This window comes from Chenopodium album, chromosome 20, assembly GCF_948465745.1.
Source record: "Chenopodium album chromosome 20, dcCheAlbu1.1, whole genome shotgun sequence".
Classification (NCBI taxonomy): domain Eukaryota; kingdom Viridiplantae; phylum Streptophyta; class Magnoliopsida; order Caryophyllales; family Amaranthaceae; genus Chenopodium; species Chenopodium album.
This window is the reverse complement of record NC_137853.1, coordinates 25944836-25962661: the sequence shown is the minus strand read 5'-3', so window position 1 is coordinate 25962661 and position 17826 is coordinate 25944836. Positions and strand designations below refer to the sequence as shown.

Sequence of the window (17826 nt, the reverse complement as noted above, 5' to 3'; positions counted from 1 at the left end):
TTGCCGGCCAAACCTTTGCCCACCACACCTTCACCTCCGACAGCAAGAAACCCACCTCACCAACTATTACCTTGGTCGAAATCCAAAAACACGCAACTACCTCCATTAAAAGTCACCGAAAACCACCCAAAAAAACATAACTAAAAAAATGAGAGACACAGACATATGGCTCTAGCCATTAAAAACGATGAGTTCTATGCTGGAAATCGCTGAGTTCGATCGAAATTGACACCAGTAATTTTTTGTCGGTGCTCAGTTATTATTAATTTCTATACTGTTATTATTAGTTTGTGTACTGTTATTCTTGATTTTTATACTGTTGTTCTTTATTTGTATACTGTTATTGAGAGGAGAGAGACTGTATTTTTACAACATAGGTAAATTATACATAAAATTACATTTTTGCCCCTAGTATGGGGCTATAGGCCCAACGAGCCCATACCTAGTAGTGGTCTATCACTACTCCATGTTACTAGAGTATAACACTTTAACTTGATGTCAATTCTGCAAGTCATCACACGAGACAAAAGACAATATTACATTGATTTACAATTTTTATTAACAAAACACAAAATGGACTTTTTACAGAGTTTTTGTCAACTATATATATAGTTTAACACTCTAACCAAAGCTGTAGATATATATATAAATATACAGTAAACACCAAGTGACCCAACAAAGTTGCCTGAAATATGCATGGAAATATTTAAAGTAAGATTTAGAACAGAAACACATAAAAACATCCACTAATAATATGTAGTAATGCTGACAAAAAATTGAATTACAATATCATTATTCAATTCATTACTAAACATCAGTAGTATATGAAAGGAGGGATATGGGCAATTTTAAGCCACTCTCCACTTTCACTCTCAACATCTGCTAACAAAAGAGGGCAACCAGCCATTTCTAAAGTTTTTAAATTCGAGAGATGGCGCATTGCATCTAGAGAAGGCAGATTCTTCAGTTTAGGCAAGCCAGAAAGATGCAGCTCTCTGAGAGATGTCAGTTTCCCCAGCCAGTCAGGTATTGTTTCCAAGCACTCGGAGTGTCCGATTGTCAAGCATTGGAGTGCCATCAAATATTTGAGTTGATCAGGAAGAACAGTTGTATGATCATCATCATTAGTCAACTGAAACCCCTCCAATGTTAAAACTTCGAGGGATTTGCAAACTGGACTATCTTCGCTCAAGTGTTCAAGTAGTACTAATTCATCAGTGTGTAGATCTGTTAACCAAGGAAGACTTCCCAACCCTACTAGTTGATTGTTTTTTAAGGTTAAAGAACGAAGTTGTGTCAAAGAGGACAAGTCTCCAAGATTTTTGACTTGATAACAACCAACTAGTATTATCTGTTCAAGCGAATTGCAACATTGGAACCCTTCGTTTGGTAACATAATAGTTAGCCTCTTGCAGTACTCCACTTGTAAGAAACGAAGAGATCTGAAGCTCTCTAATGTCAGAATTCCTACGGCCTTACATCTATAAATCTTCAAGGAGACGAGGTTGGGAAGTGAGGAACTTCCTTCTTCAATCAACCATCTTGGAAATCTAGTACCATCATGATTCCAAATTTGAAGCATTTTTAAGTTCGCATTAGGTTGCAGAGCTTCTAGGATCTTATTCGCGTGGGGGTTATCCTTAACTGCTGGTGATTTATTATAACCCCATCTGAGAACTAAACTGTCAAGATATGACTTGTTGTTCAAAACATGAGCTTGTACTTCATCACCATTCACAAAACATAGATTGTGGATTTCCAATGTACCCTTGAGATTAGTCAATGAACCAAGATCACTTAATCTCCCACCCCGATTCATTTCTAAATTGATAGCGGGTAATGTTTGTAGAGCAGTCAATAGACCCAACCCCATAGGTATACCAATGGAATCATTGTCAAGGATGTGCCTTAAATTTACCAAATTACCTATTTGTTTCGGAAATTGAGTAATACTTGGATCTTCCACAATGCACAAGTTGTTTATACAAAGTGTTTGCAAATGGTAAAGTTTGGCGATGTGTTCACCAAGGTTAGATTGCATGACACCCAAACCATTGTCGACATCAATTTCAAAGTACCTCAAATGTATCAAGCTACCCAACGGCTCCCAATCTAAATCCTCGCTCCAATTCCATCCTATATTTAACACCCTTAAGTGCCTACATTTTAACCAAAAATGTATGCTAGGATGTTCAAATTCCTTGTAAAGCAAACATGTTCGCAGCTTTGTATAGGATGTGAGAGTGACCTCTCTGCTTTTAAACTGCTTAGGAACTAACAAGTGTCGTAGAACCTCATTTGATCTTTCAACTCCTTCTGAGCACAAGCACTCCCCCATTGAAACAACTCGAGCAAGAGACCATACTAGATCATGCATCTTAAATGTCTTCACTTTGCCATACTCATCCAATTCTGCTTCTTGGAAAAGGGAACAATTCAACAGATGCTCGACATATTCTTCCCCTTTATCCTCCATTACCTGATCATACGGTTGCAAGTAGCCCTGAGCCATCCACATGTATATCAACTTATTCTTGTCAATGACCTCATCTTCTTCGAATATGGCACAATAAGCAAAGCATTTTTTCAAAGTCATGCTTGGCAAGAAGTCGTAACTTAACCTCAAGGAAGGCAAAATATCATTCCTATCCACTTTCGTCCATGTATGACTTTTCTCAATCTCCTTCCATCTATTAACACTCTGGTCCCTTAGCAAATCTCCTAGTGCTCGTATGGCTAGAGGAACGCCTCCACAATTCTTCAACATTCTTCTTGCAATAACTTTTTTTTCGCTATCAACTAGACTATCATCACTTATTCTTGCCAAAAATAGCGACCAACTGTCAGCTTCACTCAATCCTTGCAACATATAGATATAAGGCCTTCTAATGTTATGTTTACCCTTACTATCATAGCAATCCGTCACCAATTTTCCTACTGCATCTTTGTTGCGCGAGGTCACTAGTATAGTAGTACCATATGATCCACCGATTTCCTCTAGAGTAGATTTCAAGGATTCCCAATGAATTGTATCCCATACATCATCTAATATGAGTAAATACCTTTTATCCTTCAACTTTTCACGAAGCTCTGATATCAGTGCTTGTCTATCTTTCATGGATGAAGGTTTTTTGCAATGTATCTCCACCATTCTGTTTAAAACATCTAGAAGATCATAACTACGAGAGATGACAAGCCAAATAACTACAGAGTTGAAGAAGTCCACCACCTCTTGTTCCTTGGAAATGCGTCTACACAATGTCGTCTTTCCCAAACCTACAAATAATATGAACATAAAAGGACGTCACCTCTTATACCAATAAGAATATGGGTGAGTTTTTCATTTCAACAAAAGTTGCAGGAGAAAAACCATGCATATTTGTATACAATGTTGTTGCCAAAAAAAATAAAAAATAAATAAATAAAAAAATTTTATCCAATAAAACTATATATTATCTCCGTTAATTGTTATTTGCAACTTTGGAATATTACATATTTCACAAATAATACCCTAAAGTTGTAAATAACAATTAGCGGAGTTAGTATGTAAAATATTCTAATGCTTAAAATCGTAATAATCATACTTAGTAGGAAGATTCCTGAGCTTGCAACTATAATTTTCCATTGGTTGGAGTACTTCAAAGTCATGTGATTATGTGAATATACAAAAGTTGCTCAACGCTCCACTTTAATAATACGTACATAGCACTTAGCTTCTTCCATTTTTTTTTTTTTTTTTTTTTATAGTTTGACTTTAATTATCTACATCTTATATAAGGACAAGTAAAACTATAAAAACTTAATATACATTTTTTAGTTTGACTTTAATTTTATACATTTTATTAAGTTATTTTTTTTCCTTTTCTTTTTAAGGGAAGCCATTCATTTAACATTTGTCAATAGTAAAATGTAGGATTAATCTAAATTCATTATTAAATAAAAAAAAATATATCTATCTTAAAATCTAAAAGTTTTCATGTGGCTAATACTCCCCACATTAAGTCCTACGGTGACCTTTTTTAAAAGTGATACTTATATTTTTGGCAAGCTTTTCCTTTTAAAATTACATTCTCTATCCTCCCATAGTTCATTGATTCATTCCCATCAAAGCTCACTATTAATTCTTTCTTTTTATGCAAACTTTTGAAAAAGTTGGGTGTACAATAATTATTGTACATGCTAAAGTGATCAAAAGTTACTCTTAAATTGAATAAAAGTTACCCCAATATGCATAAAAGTAACCCAATATAAATATAAATTATCAACGGTTTATAAAACTTTTCTTGTTGTCTATTTATATTAAAATTGTATTATATTTAAAGTTACCCAAAAAAGACAAAAAGTTACCCTTAAATTAGCTAAAAGTTACCCTTATACTGCTCGATTTACACTAATATTAGTGTTAACCGGGTGTATACAAAAGTTTCACTTCTTTTTATACTACTTATTTTCCTTTTGGATACCTTAATTTTTAATTAATTATTAATCTCATTATTTTTTTCTATTAATTTTTTAATATCCCAAATACCTTACTTATTTCAGTTCAGTAAAGTTTGATTTGGTAAACTGAATTTCAGTTTTGTAAAAATTAATTTAAAGAAAAAATATTAGAAAATCTGAAAAAAAAAAAAAAAATAGTTCAGTAAAATTAATTTCAGTTGAATAAAAATAACTAAAATTCAGCAAAAATAATTCCAATTCAGTTCAGCAAAATCTAGGTGAAGTGAATAGGGCCTTACATCTTATTATAATACTACCTTCGTTTTTTATTATGTGCATTAAAGGGGTATTTATTTTGAGACATAAAATATTCATTTGCTGCACATTTAGAATCAAAGAAACTGATTCATTTAAAATTATGAGTCGGTCAAAACATAACAATTAAAAAAATCGGAGTGGTTATATTTTGTACAATTGAAAGTGTGAAGCACTTAACTGTAGAACCAAACAAGCAAATTAATATTGGTACAAAAATATTTAACTTTTGTACAAAAATTGTGCTTGTTTGGTAATTGGTACTATGATAGAGTTAGGCGTTAAGACTTACTCCCTAGTTTATACTTGTAATTCTAAGCATATTCAAAGGACTTCAATTCCTAAGGTAGAAAATTAAAGTAAACTAGAAAAGTACTCATAAGACTAGAAAGAATAAGATATGTACCTGCCATTCCCACTATGCTTATGACGGTGAGATTAGATGAATTGATGTTGTTAGGATCACATATTAACTTAACAAGTTGTGTTAAGTCCTCATTTCTTCCTATGAGCAACTTTTCATCGACATAGTTTCGCTGGTTACGAAGTTTATTACTTGTTTCTCGATCTTCACAATTATACACGTCTCCTGAAGCAACATCAATAGGTCTAATCCCAAGCTTGTTAGCATCATCATAGATGTTGCTGATCAAGCTCGTTAAGTCGCTCGCTCTGTGACCAATACGTAACCGTGAAAAGGGCTTAGAGACACCGCGTTTAAACTTATCCCTCTTCCGGGTGCATATAACAATCTTATCCTCTAGACCTTCATAGGACCACTGGTCAAGCAAGTCGTCTGCATCGTATGCAACATACTCTATGTTCTTGAGCCAGTCGACTATCAATGGGTTGGTAATTGACTGGCAAGAAGCACCGTGTAATAGACCGGTTAATCGAGTGAGCTGCCTTTGAACCATCTCTAACTCTTTCTTGAAACCGCGAGCTAGTTTGATTTCAGCATCGATACGTGATGATAGCATTCCAATCAGTCCATAAGCTTCATCTGCTAGTAATCCTCCTACTGCATTTTCTATTATGGCACTCATGTTGTTTTGTTGTTTGATGATAAATGGTCTTCTTTCACAAATAATTGAAACAAAGTGTAAAGAGTGTAGTGGTTTTATGGTGAGGAAAAGACAAGGGTGTAAATACAGTGTTGTTATGGCAAATAATGTGGAATTGAGTTGGAAAGCACTTAGAAAAGTTAAAGGTAAACAAAGACTTGTAGGGTAGTTAATAGTTAATTATGAATGATTACTAATAAACAAAGACTTGTATGGGAGTCAATATATTATATACGAGTAATGAGACTAAGAAATAGATCAAGTTGTTAAAGATTTTCTTCCGGTTTCATGAGACTTTGGGATCGATTTTCATCACCCTGTCTTTCTGGCTCTCTAAACACCAAAAAAATTTATACGAGTAATAATTGTTGAGCAAAATATTTTCAGTTAGTAAAAAAAGTCCACTTCAGTACAAATCGGTAACTTTAAATAAAAAATACATTATAGAATCGGTATAATTAATTTCAATTCAACAAAAAATAATTTCAGTTGAGCAAAAATCATTTAAGTTGAGCCAATATAATTTTAGTTCACTAAAAATAATACTCCCTCCGTTTCAATTTGTTAATCCCATATACTATTTTGGGCGTTTCAAAAAGATCTACCCATACTGAATGTATTCCGATCCACTTTTAACTTAGCTTTTATTTCCTATTTTAATTTATACATATATATTAAATTCTGATTGGTTAAGTTAATTGATTGTGAATTTATGACATGACTCTAAGTAAAGAACTTATTACCTTGAATTATGCAATTATGGTTGACGGTTTCCTACAAAAATCAAAATAATTTAAATAAGGAAAAACTATTTATGAATTGTTTTTTACTCTAAAGTTAGATTCTAAATATTCTTCTTTTCTTATTTTATGTGATTGATTCCATATGGGACTATCATATTGAAATAGAGGGAGTATCAGTTAACCAAAATAATTAAGGTGGAGTGAACAAAACTTTAATGGGAAGGGAAAAAAAATAATAAACCCTTACCAAATATTAAGCCCGACCATCAATTCACATTAACGAGTCAGGTTTGGGTTAGAATTTGGGTCGTGCTACAAACTATCTCAAATAGTGCAAAAACACAATCTCATCATTACATACAATATTTGATAAATGGGTGAAATTGGGTCGAGTTCAGATTCTCTCTCAATTACTTCATATTCGGATTCGAGTATGCTCAGGTCGGGTCAAGAATTGACAGGTCTAATTGCATCTTTCAATTATTATAAAATGGATGTAAAAAGAAAATATCGTGATTATTACAAAACATAGAGATTAGAATATTGTATTTTTGTTGTTGTTGTTGGGCCCCTCCTTACTTGTTCCTATTCTAGTATGCATGTAGCCATCCTCCCACGTTTTATGTGCTTTAAGGACTAATACCTTTGCTAGAATGGTTGTAAACCATTCAATTTTCATCCAGATTGATAAACTCCCAATATATTCTTCATTAATTTTTTTTTACAAAGTGGAAAAAGAGGGTCACCCTCCAGGCCTCCATCAATCTGACTCGACAATAACTAATACTCCCTCAGTTTTTTATTTGCATTACTTGTGTTTGCGCAGAGTTTTAGGAGAATGAATTTGGTATAATATAATAATGTCAGTGGATGAATAATTTATTATGGTAAAAGTAATGTGTGGACAATAAAAGTGAAAGTATGTGAGAGAGGGTAGTGGGGATCATGAGAGAGAAAATGATAAATTATTGAGTAAAATGCATTTTTGGGGATTCACCTTCCGTACTTTTCTTACATACATACATACATACATACATACATACATACATATACATATATGTATATATACATATGTATATATATATATATATACGTACTAACGTACATATACATATGCATGTGTGTGGGGAATATTTCAAGCATCATGATAACCCCAAACTTGAACCCCACTGTGATCATACACTAAAGTACGGTGGCGTTCCAAAGGGAAAGACAAAGAGCTAAAACGAGTCGCCAACAAGTTTTAAGGAACTTGTACCCAAAAGACAATCCAAAGGACCGTCAAATACTCCATAAGGTCTTGAACCAAACAGGGTCCGGGGATGAGGGTACGAATCCAATCTACAAAAGAAAGGACCCGCCCTATAAAATAGGCCTCTACTTTGTTCTGCTCGTATTCATGCGCGCTTTTCGAATAACATACAAACATCATATTAAACCTACCCTGTTTATCTATGTTGGTTGAATATTAATGCACAAGTAAATCTATTATTGGCGATCACTTGAATTAAAATCACATTAGCCTAAACCAAATTATTAATTATCTTATTAAGCGTGATTTCAAGTACAAATTCCCTTTAAACCTGCATAAAAGGCGTGATCAAACAATAACAATATATATCAAGCAACATAATAATAAAGAATAATAATGATGATAATAGCATGATAAGGCATAATAAAGCTCGATAATAATAGCAAGATCCTAGGCATGATACTAACAAGATTAATAACAATTCCTAGCATGTCACTAAACAATAAAAATCAAAGCTTTAAACCTAACATGGTACTAACATGATATTAGAAAGCATAAAATAATCCTAACATGATACTAGGAATTATAAACATCCTAACATGATACTAGGAATCATAAACAATAATAAGCATGCAATCTACATTGTGAAAGAAATAGGGAGTAAGCTAATCTACTTACTTTGAAGCCTCGTACCTCTTTCTAATAACAAAATACACAAGTTAGTAAACTTCAATGGAAATAATAAAGGACAATTAAAGAATTAAATTGAAAACAAGTTAAAACAAAGTTTAGACTAGTTTTGGACCAAACCCTCAGAAATTATCAAACCTTTCACGTCTAGGGCGAAGGCAACTTCGAACTTGGCTAGATGACTCTAAGTCTAATGTATGCGGAATATTGTAAAACTAGAAAAGAGAGAAAGAAAGCATAAAGTTGATAATAATTGATACTTAATGATAATTGATGATGAAGGTTGATAGTTGATGATAGAATTGATGAGAGTTCATGATTAAAAAAAAGGGAGATAAGACCTCTATTTATAAGAAAAAAGAGAAGGTCGAAGAATAAGAAAGAAATCCGAATTCAAATCGAAATAAAACTCGTAGACAGCAGTTTTTACGAATTTTGTTTTTATCATATCTTTTGATCCAGAAGTCCAAATAAGTCATATAATATGTCGTTGGAAAGCTCTTGAAGTCTACTTTCTAATGCAATTGGAATCAGATTAAAATCTTTTGTAGATAAAAAGATATGGACGAAATAGTAGGACGGTGTCAGTTTTGGATAGAGTTTCGTATATCTTTCATATCTTTTTCGTTATAGCTCGGATTTAATATTATGATATATCATTGGAAAGATAATTTCAAGATCTATCCAACCATATAAAATTTGGATAAAAAATATGAGGCACGAAAATAATATCTGACTATCTTTGAACATCTTTAAAATCCGAATAGAATTAGGAAAGTTTTAAAAAAGGAAAGTTTATATTCAAATCAAATTCTATGATCTTATCTTTTCAAAAAAGGATAATTAAGATATTTTAGAAACTTATAAAAGATTCTAATCAATCCTAATTAGTTTAGGAATAGGATTAAACCTTTGGACCCTCCACATGATCATTGGGTCGTAGGTAAAATCCGGTTTGGGCCCAGTTTAGTATTTTGGCCATAACTTCCTCATTATTCATCGGAATTGGGCTTATAATATATCGTTGGAAAGGTCTTTTCAAGCCCCATCCAACTACACTATTATTGGACCTTAATCATGGACCAAAATAAACTGAAATGGACGTTTTCAAATAAATAAAGTCATTTTCAAAAACAGAGAGAAAAGAAATTAATTAAAACTAAACCGTGACACTTGACTTTCGAATCACTTTCACCTTATTCGATTACATTTCGACGTGACAGGCATTCATCACTGGGTTTGGTTTTGGGGAGACACAAATGGGTGTCTACAGAAGCCCCCACTTTGACTGAGTTTGAAGAAACTTATGTTTCGAAAAACAATAGTCAAAGTATCGATAGGGACGGAGAATGATTCAAAATGTTCTGCAATTCCAAATCATTCTTATAACGCCGATACCTGCAAACTAATCATTAGTTAAACAGATAAAAGAGTTAAGAAACGCGTATCTTGCACCGTCGAGCACACGTCTCCGAGCGTAACCGTTTTGCTGTTACTGTATCTTATATTGTTGTTTGTGACAACCTCCACTGTGCCTCGTGAACGCCATCCTTGAAGATAACCATATGTCGTCGCCTTCAATATCCTTGATCCTCCACAGTACTTCGGGAACATCATCGAAAATAACTGTATGTCGTCATCTCCTGGGTGTGGCCATACTTTGCCACAGCAGTATGTCGCCGCTATTAGACTATCTCTTCTTTACCTTGAAGGATCGCCGAAGGTGACCTTACTTCGCCATCTCCAATTTTATGACATTACCTCGTCTTGACCGTACTTCGTCACTAAACAATCTCCCTCTATGTTGAGACATTGCCAAAGAATCACTTTACCTATTGACTCTTAATATCATTATATCAATGCCGGTACCTCGGTGCCTTTGTTTTTATAACCCGTTACTTCGGTGCGCTTATTGAACCAATACTTCGGTGCTCTAAACCAATACCTCGGTGCTCTATTTGCTGAACCATTATCTTGGTGCTTCATTTACTGAACCATTATTTTGGTGCTTTATTTATTGAACCATTATCTTGGTGCTTTGTTATGAGCCAATATCTAGGCGCTTCAAGTTAAGTGAGACGATTTTTCATCAAATCGATCACTTAGTGTTTTGATCGAACTGACCAAATCATGTCAATTACTCAAAGGGCTAACTGGCGTACCAAGGAACCCAAATTTCTGTAAAAAGTCCGCATAATCCAATATGGGGCCTTACATTCTGTCGCTACACTGGCGCATGCCAGAATCTTCTGTCGCCGCGATATCGTTATGTCGCCAGGCGACAAACCTTGTCGTTTGGCGACAGATTCCTTTTTCATTTCTACCGCTGCTACTGCTGTTCATTGCTCGGTTTCGCTCCGAACTTTCAATTTGGTCGTTTCCTTACAACCAAATCTGCTCAAATCTTTTGCAAATTAAGGCTCTTCACCTATGATTTACTGATCCATATAATTTTTGCTCAAACTCCTCTCATCTTGGAAGAATCTCATATATCTATATTCGCGGTTTTTTCGAAAAAATCCAGAAATATTCTTGCTCGTTGGAATGTACCTGCATCTATATTTCAGACTATAGGACTTTGCTAATCTTTTATTATCTTTCAGTTATCTTAGGGTTGACCTAAGGCTTAGTGTTGCTTGACTCATTGATTTGACATGACTTAACTCAAATCGTTTGACACATGTGTTAGACTCAACTCGATGTGATGTGACACAATATGACTCAATGTACATGACTCGTGTGTGATGTGCGACTCAAAAATGCAAAAAAGCAAAAATTTCCCGTCATTTTTGTGGAGGGTACCGACTTTCTCCCGAAAAAGAAAGACGCGAAAAAGAATCGAAGTGTTGAATGGTGCATGTTGAATAAGCTTAATCAAGTATATGCATTTGATACTATCCCTCAAGGTATAAGGATTAACCCATCCTAAGCTATCTTAGTTGACTCGATTATGAAAGTATTTAGGTAACTTAGGCACGGAGGCTAAGCACTTCATACTTTGATACAATGATGATTATAAGTGATGAGTGATGTGTGATATGACAAAGCTGTTTCAACGTTATGTTAAGACTTCATGACAAAGGGTTCCTAATTGGAAGTCTATTTGGTCATGTATCTGTGATGTGTGTGAAAGTGACACTAAGGTTAGGCTGCAAAGGCTAAGTGTATGGAAAAGTATTATTTGATAAGAGTCACATAGTGATGACTCTTAGGCTAGGTAGGCTAATGATGTAAGGATCAAGCCCCCAAGTCTAGTTCTAAGTAAATAGGGATGAGCATTGGAAATCCATTGATATGATCATGGTGTAAGTGTGTGAATGTGAAAATGAATGCATTTTAATTATGGCCGCACCTCAATGTGAGATTGCCTACGTATCCGTTAGGAATCAGGCCAAACGTAGCTCTAGCCGAACCTCGCACAAGTGTGTGTATATCTCAAAAAGGTCTTTTTTTAAGGGTTGTAACGTGGTTAGGCTAAAGGTTGAAGAAGAAGGGGATAAAGGCTCAAGACCCTAGATAAGCCCCCAAGATGTGCAACCTTGCTTTTGAATCTTTGTATTTTATGCTTGAGGTTTCTCATTTTTTAGCTTTTTTTTCTTTTTATTTTTTATTTTTTATTTTTGCTCTATCTTTTTATTTTTCTTTTGCATTTTTTTTATAAGTGTGGGCAATCCCGATCATGCGGTCTATCACTCACTTGGCATTCATGTTTCTCAGGCACGGTACCGAGCACTCGATAAGAAACGCAATTTGAGACATGTTCTTATCAAAGATATTTTTATATCCAAGACATTGGAACACTTGCCCTTTTGTACATTTTTTTTTGCATCATTTTTTTTATTTTGAGATCACTCAAGCTTTCATATATATTTGTAAATTGCATAAGTTACACACCATCCCATCCCAAGGTTAGTAGATGTGGGTTGAAAAATGAAAGGTCTATCGTTAGACGAGGCTCAAAGTGGTTTATCAAAAAAAAGGATTATATATTTAAAGGGTGAAAGATATGATATGGCTACAAGGGGTGCCTCAAATCATTAGTATACCTTGTGCTTAATTCGACCTTGAATTTTTTTGAATTTTTTTTTTTTTTTTTAAATAGTGCAATGATCATATGCAAGAAATTAAGATGCTCATTTTATTAAGGGGGAAAAAAGAAAAAACCTACAAAGTAAATCTAAGGAAGACAAAAGGTGCCTATGCTAGACTTATGGGGGAAAGGTTTGAAAAAAGAAGAAGAAAGCATGAAATCTTGGTGAGAAGCTTGCCTTGTATTTTGTCTCATCATTACTCTTTTTTTATTATTATTATTGTCAATCACATGACTCAAACTCGATTCAACATGCATAGATGAGAAAAGATCGTGAAAGAATGAAGGGAATGATATGTGTGGGGAAAAGTATGTGGAGAGTGGGAAGAATATGTAGATGAAGAAATATTGAAGAAATAGGAATAGTTAGGACCCTAACTCAAATGACGGAAAGACGACTCATGCATGAACCTAAGACATGGTCACGATGACATATACAAAGTGTGTGCTAAGACTAGTGAGTGTAGGTGACATGTTAAGACTTGTGTCATGACCATGTGGCTAGACTATGTGACTAGACTCAAGTAAATACTAAACTAAGACTTCACGTATGTGCATTAAACTGGACAGGCTGTGGTATTTTAGTCATAACTTTTAATCTGTGACTCTTATTGGGACGAAACCAACGCCTAATTAAAGATAAAACTCGGGGCTACAGATTCATAGGTTATACGACTCGTGGTTCTTCCTAGAACTCCGGCTATGACCAAAACAAGTTGACGCATGTGCAGTATACGGGAATAAAAATCCGGGTTGACTTAAAGGAACTATGACTTGATTTTAGGCTTATTCATTAGTTCAAATTAATTAATTAATTAATTAAACAAAGTCCTTTAGTCATTGGTCAATTTATTAGTCTTGAACACAAGTCAAACAAACGGTTAGCGCACATATAATATATACAAGCAAAAGGTACACATAGTTCACATAGTCACAAGATGAGTTTGCAACCTAACCATGGCTCTAGTTCTCTAAAGTTCGAGGATATGGGTTAAGTCAAAAGAAGGTCCATGGTTAAGAATCCACATGCATTGCACACAAGCCTGCCAAGAGGGTTGGAGCGAATGGACAAGATTCCGCGAGTGCGGTAGGAGACCGGACTCGACGCCATGGTTGGATAGATTCCAAGACATACACGTCCCCAAATCTGAGCTTTGCACAAAATAGTGGGATACTCCATTGGGCAGGCGAAGCAAGGAACCCCCAGAGGGTTATATCCATATGTAGAACACATATGGGTTTCAGAAAAGTGAGAAAATGATTCAATCAATAAGCAAAATCGAGCCAATAACACTAGAAAAGGTCAAAGCAAGAAGACAGAACCCTGGCTCAGTATTGGAAGAACTTGGCGCCAGACAACAGGGACTGTCGCCGCAAAAAAGTCTCTGTCGCCAGGCGACAGAAACTTTTTACGGGCGACAAGCCCTGCTTTCTAGACGCTAGTTCCTACATGCCTCGGCAAGTTCCTATGTTCTTCGAATTTTCCAGTTTTCGTATTACCTTTTCGATTCTAGTCATGAATGATATTTCCCAAATTTCCTACGTGTAAAATTCCTATGGATTGACTCATGGGGTGCTCCCATGAGGACCTTTTAATGCATATGACAATAATGTTAATCAAATCACGCACATGAAATACTTAGAATTTTTCGAGTCTCATCCGCTCATTCTAAATAATTGCCAAAATTTAATAAATTTCAGGAATATTATTAGAAATCCTCCCCAGTGGAGTCGCCAAAAACTGTGGGGAATATTTCAAGCATCATGATAACCCCAAACTTGAACCCCACTGTGATCATACACTAAAGTACGGTGGCGTTCCAAAGGGAAAGACAAAGAGCTAAAACGAGTCGCCAACAAGTTTTAAGGAACTTGTACCCAAAAGACAATCCAAAGGACCGTCAAATACTCCATAAGGTCTTGAACCAAACAGGGTCCGGGGATGAGGGTACGAATCCAATCTACAAAAGAAAGGACCCGCCCTATAAAATAGGCCTCTACTTTGTTCTGCTCGTATTCATGCGCGCTTTTCGAATAACATACAAACATCATATTAAACCTACCCTGTTTATCTATGTTGGTTGAATATTAATGCACAAGTAAATCTATTATTGGCGATCACTTGAATTAAAATCACATTAGCCTAAACCAAATTATTAATTATCTTATTAAGCGTGATTTCAAGTACAAATTCCCTTTAAACCTGCATAAAAGGCGTGATCAAGCAATAACAATATATATCAAGCAACATAATAATAAAGAATAATAATGATGATAATAGCATGATAAGGCATAATAAAGCTCGATAATAATAGCAAGATCCTAGGCATGATACTAACAAGATTAATAACAATTCCTAGCATGTCACTAAACAATAAAAATCAAAGCTTTAAACCTAACATGGTACTAACATGATATTAGAAAGCATAAAATAATCCTAACATGATACTAGGAATTATAAACATCCTAACATGATACTAGGAATCATAAACAATAATAAGCATGCAATCTACATTGTGAAAGAAATAGGGAGTAAGCTAATCTACTTACTTTGAAGCCTCGTACCTCTTTCTAATAACAAAATACACAAGTTAGTAAACTTCAATGGAAATAATAAAGGACAATTAAAGAATTAAATTGAAAACAAGTTAAAACAAAGTTTAGACTAGTTTTGGACCAAACCCTCAGAAATTATCAAACCTTTCACGTCTAGGGCGAAGGCAACTTCGAACTTGGCTAGATGACTCTAAGTCTAATGTATGCGGAATATTGTAAAACTAGAAAAGAGAGAAAGAAAGCATAAAGTTGATAATAATTGATACTTAATGATAATTGATGATGAAGGTTGATAGTTGATGATAGAATTGATGAGAGTTCATGATTAAAAAAAAGGGAGATAAGACCTCTATTTATAAGAAAAAAGAGAAGGTCGAAGAATAAGAAAGAAATCCGAATTCAAATCGAAATAAAACTCGTAGACAGCAGTTTTTACGAATTTTGTTTTTATCATATCTTTTGATCCAGAAGTCCAAATAAGTCATATAATATGTCGTTGGAAAGCTCTTGAAGTCTACTTTCTAATGCAATTGGAATCAGATTAAAATCTTTTGTAGATAAAAAGATATGGACGAAATAGTAGGACGGTGTCAGTTTTGGATAGAGTTTCGTATATCTTTCATATCTTTTTCGTTATAGCTCGGATTTAATATTATGATATATCATTGGAAAGATAATTTCAAGATCTATCCAACCATATAAAATTTGGATAAAAAATATGAGGCACGAAAATAATATCTGACTATCTTTGAACATCTTTAAAATCCGAATAGAATTAGGAAAGTTTTAAAAAAGGAAAGTTTATATTCAAATCAAATTCTATGATCTTATCTTTTCAAAAAAGGATAATTAAGATATTTTAGAAACTTATAAAAGATTCTAATCAATCCTAATTAGTTTAGGAATAGGATTAAACCTTTGGACCCTCCACATGATCATTGGGTCGTAGGTAAAATCCGGTTTGGGCCCAGTTTAGTATTTTGGCCATAACTTCCTCATTATTCATCGGAATTGGGCTTATAATATATCGTTGGAAAGGTCTTTTCAAGCCCCATCCAACTACACTATTATTGGACCTTAATCATGGACCAAAATAAACTGAAATGGACGTTTTCAAATAAATAAAGTCATTTTCAAAAACAGAGAGAAAAGAAATTAATTAAAACTAAACCGTGACACTTGACTTTCGAATCACTTTCACCTTATTCGATTACATTTCGACGTGACAGGCATTCATCACTGGGTTTGGTTTTGGGGAGACACAAATGGGTGTCTACAGAAGCCCCCACTTTGACTGAGTTTGAAGAAACTTATGTTTCGAAAAACAATAGTCAAAGTATCGATAGGGACGGAGAATGATTCAAAATGTTCTGCAATTCCAAATCATTCTTATAACGCCGATACCTGCAAACTAATCATTAGTTAAACAGATAAAAGAGTTAAGAAACGCGTATCTTGCACCGTCGAGCACACGTCTCCGAGCGTAACCGTTTTGCTGTTACTGTATCTTATATTGTTGTTTGTGACAACCTCCACTGTGCCTCGTGAACGCCATCCTTGAAGATAACCATATGTCGTCGCCTTCAATATCCTTGATCCTCCACAGTACTTCGGGAACATCATCGAAAATAACTGTATGTCGTCATCTCCTGGGTGTGGCCATACTTTGCCACAGCAGTATGTCGCCGCTATTAGACTATCTCTTCTTTACCTTGAAGGATCGCCGAAGGTGACCTTACTTCGCCATCTCCAATTTTATGACATTACCTCGTCTTGACCGTACTTCGTCACTAAACAATCTCCCTCTATGTTGAGACATTGCCAAAGAATCACTTTACCTATTGACTCTTAATATCATTATATCAATGCCGGTACCTCGGTGCCTTTGTTTTTATAACCCGTTACTTCGGTGCGCTTATTGAACCAATACTTCGGTGCTCTAAACCAATACCTCGGTGCTCTATTTGCTGAACCATTATCTTGGTGCTTCATTTACTGAACCATTATTTTGGTGCTTTATTTATTGAACCATTATCTTGGTGCTTTGTTATGAGCCAATATCTAGGCGCTTCAAGTTAAGTGAGACGATTTTTCATCAAATCGATCACTTAGTGTTTTGATCGAACTGACCAAATCATGTCAATTACTCAAAGGGCTAACTGGCGTACCAAGGAACCCAAATTTCTGTAAAAAGTCCGCATAATCCAATATGGGGCCTTACATTCTGTCGCTACACTGGCGCATGCCAGAATCTTCTGTCGCCGCGATATCGTTATGTCGCCAGGCGACAAACCTTGTCGTTTGGCGACAGATTCCTTTTTCATTTCTACCGCTGCTACTGCTGTTCATTGCTCGGTTTCGCTCCGAACTTTCAATTTGGTCGTTTCCTTACAACCAAATCTGCTCAAATCTTTTGCAAATTAAGGCTCTTCACCTATGATTTACTGATCCATATAATTTTTGCTCAAACTCCTCTCATCTTGGAAGAATCTCATATATCTATATTCGCGGTTTTTTCGAAAAAATCCAGAAATATTCTTGCTCGTTGGAATGTACCTGCATCTATATTTCAGACTATAGGACTTTGCTAATCTTTTATTATCTTTCAGTTATCTTAGGGTTGACCTAAGGCTTAGTGTTGCTTGACTCATTGATTTGACATGACTTAACTCAAAT

The 17826-nt window shown here is 34.9% G+C and overlaps 1 protein-coding gene across 1 annotated transcript; it reads right to left on the bottom strand.

Moving 5' to 3' along the window:
* Positions 1-650: 650 nt before the first annotated feature.
* LOC145598082 (putative disease resistance protein RGA3) lies at positions 651-5899 on the bottom strand. Its single transcript, XM_081654382.1, has 2 exons — positions 5162-5899; positions 651-3276 (listed from the first exon to the last, which is right to left on the bottom strand). The coding sequence occupies exons 1-2, from the start codon at positions 5799-5801 to the stop codon at positions 815-817; spliced, it is 3102 nt and encodes a 1033-aa protein (XP_081510508.1). The 5' UTR covers positions 5802-5899; the 3' UTR covers positions 651-814.
* Between the last annotated feature and the right edge of the window lie 11927 nt (positions 5900-17826).

Excerpts from the sequence above, each read along its gene's own strand:
- LOC145598082 (XM_081654382.1), bottom strand. The coding sequence starts at position 5,801 with ATGAGTGCCATAATAGAAAATGCAGTAGGAGGATTACTAGCAGATGAA. Across the intron at positions 3,277-5,161 it reads AAGCATAGTGGGAATGGCAG|GTTTGGGAAAGACGACATTG; the intron begins GTACATATCTTA and ends TATTATTTGTAG.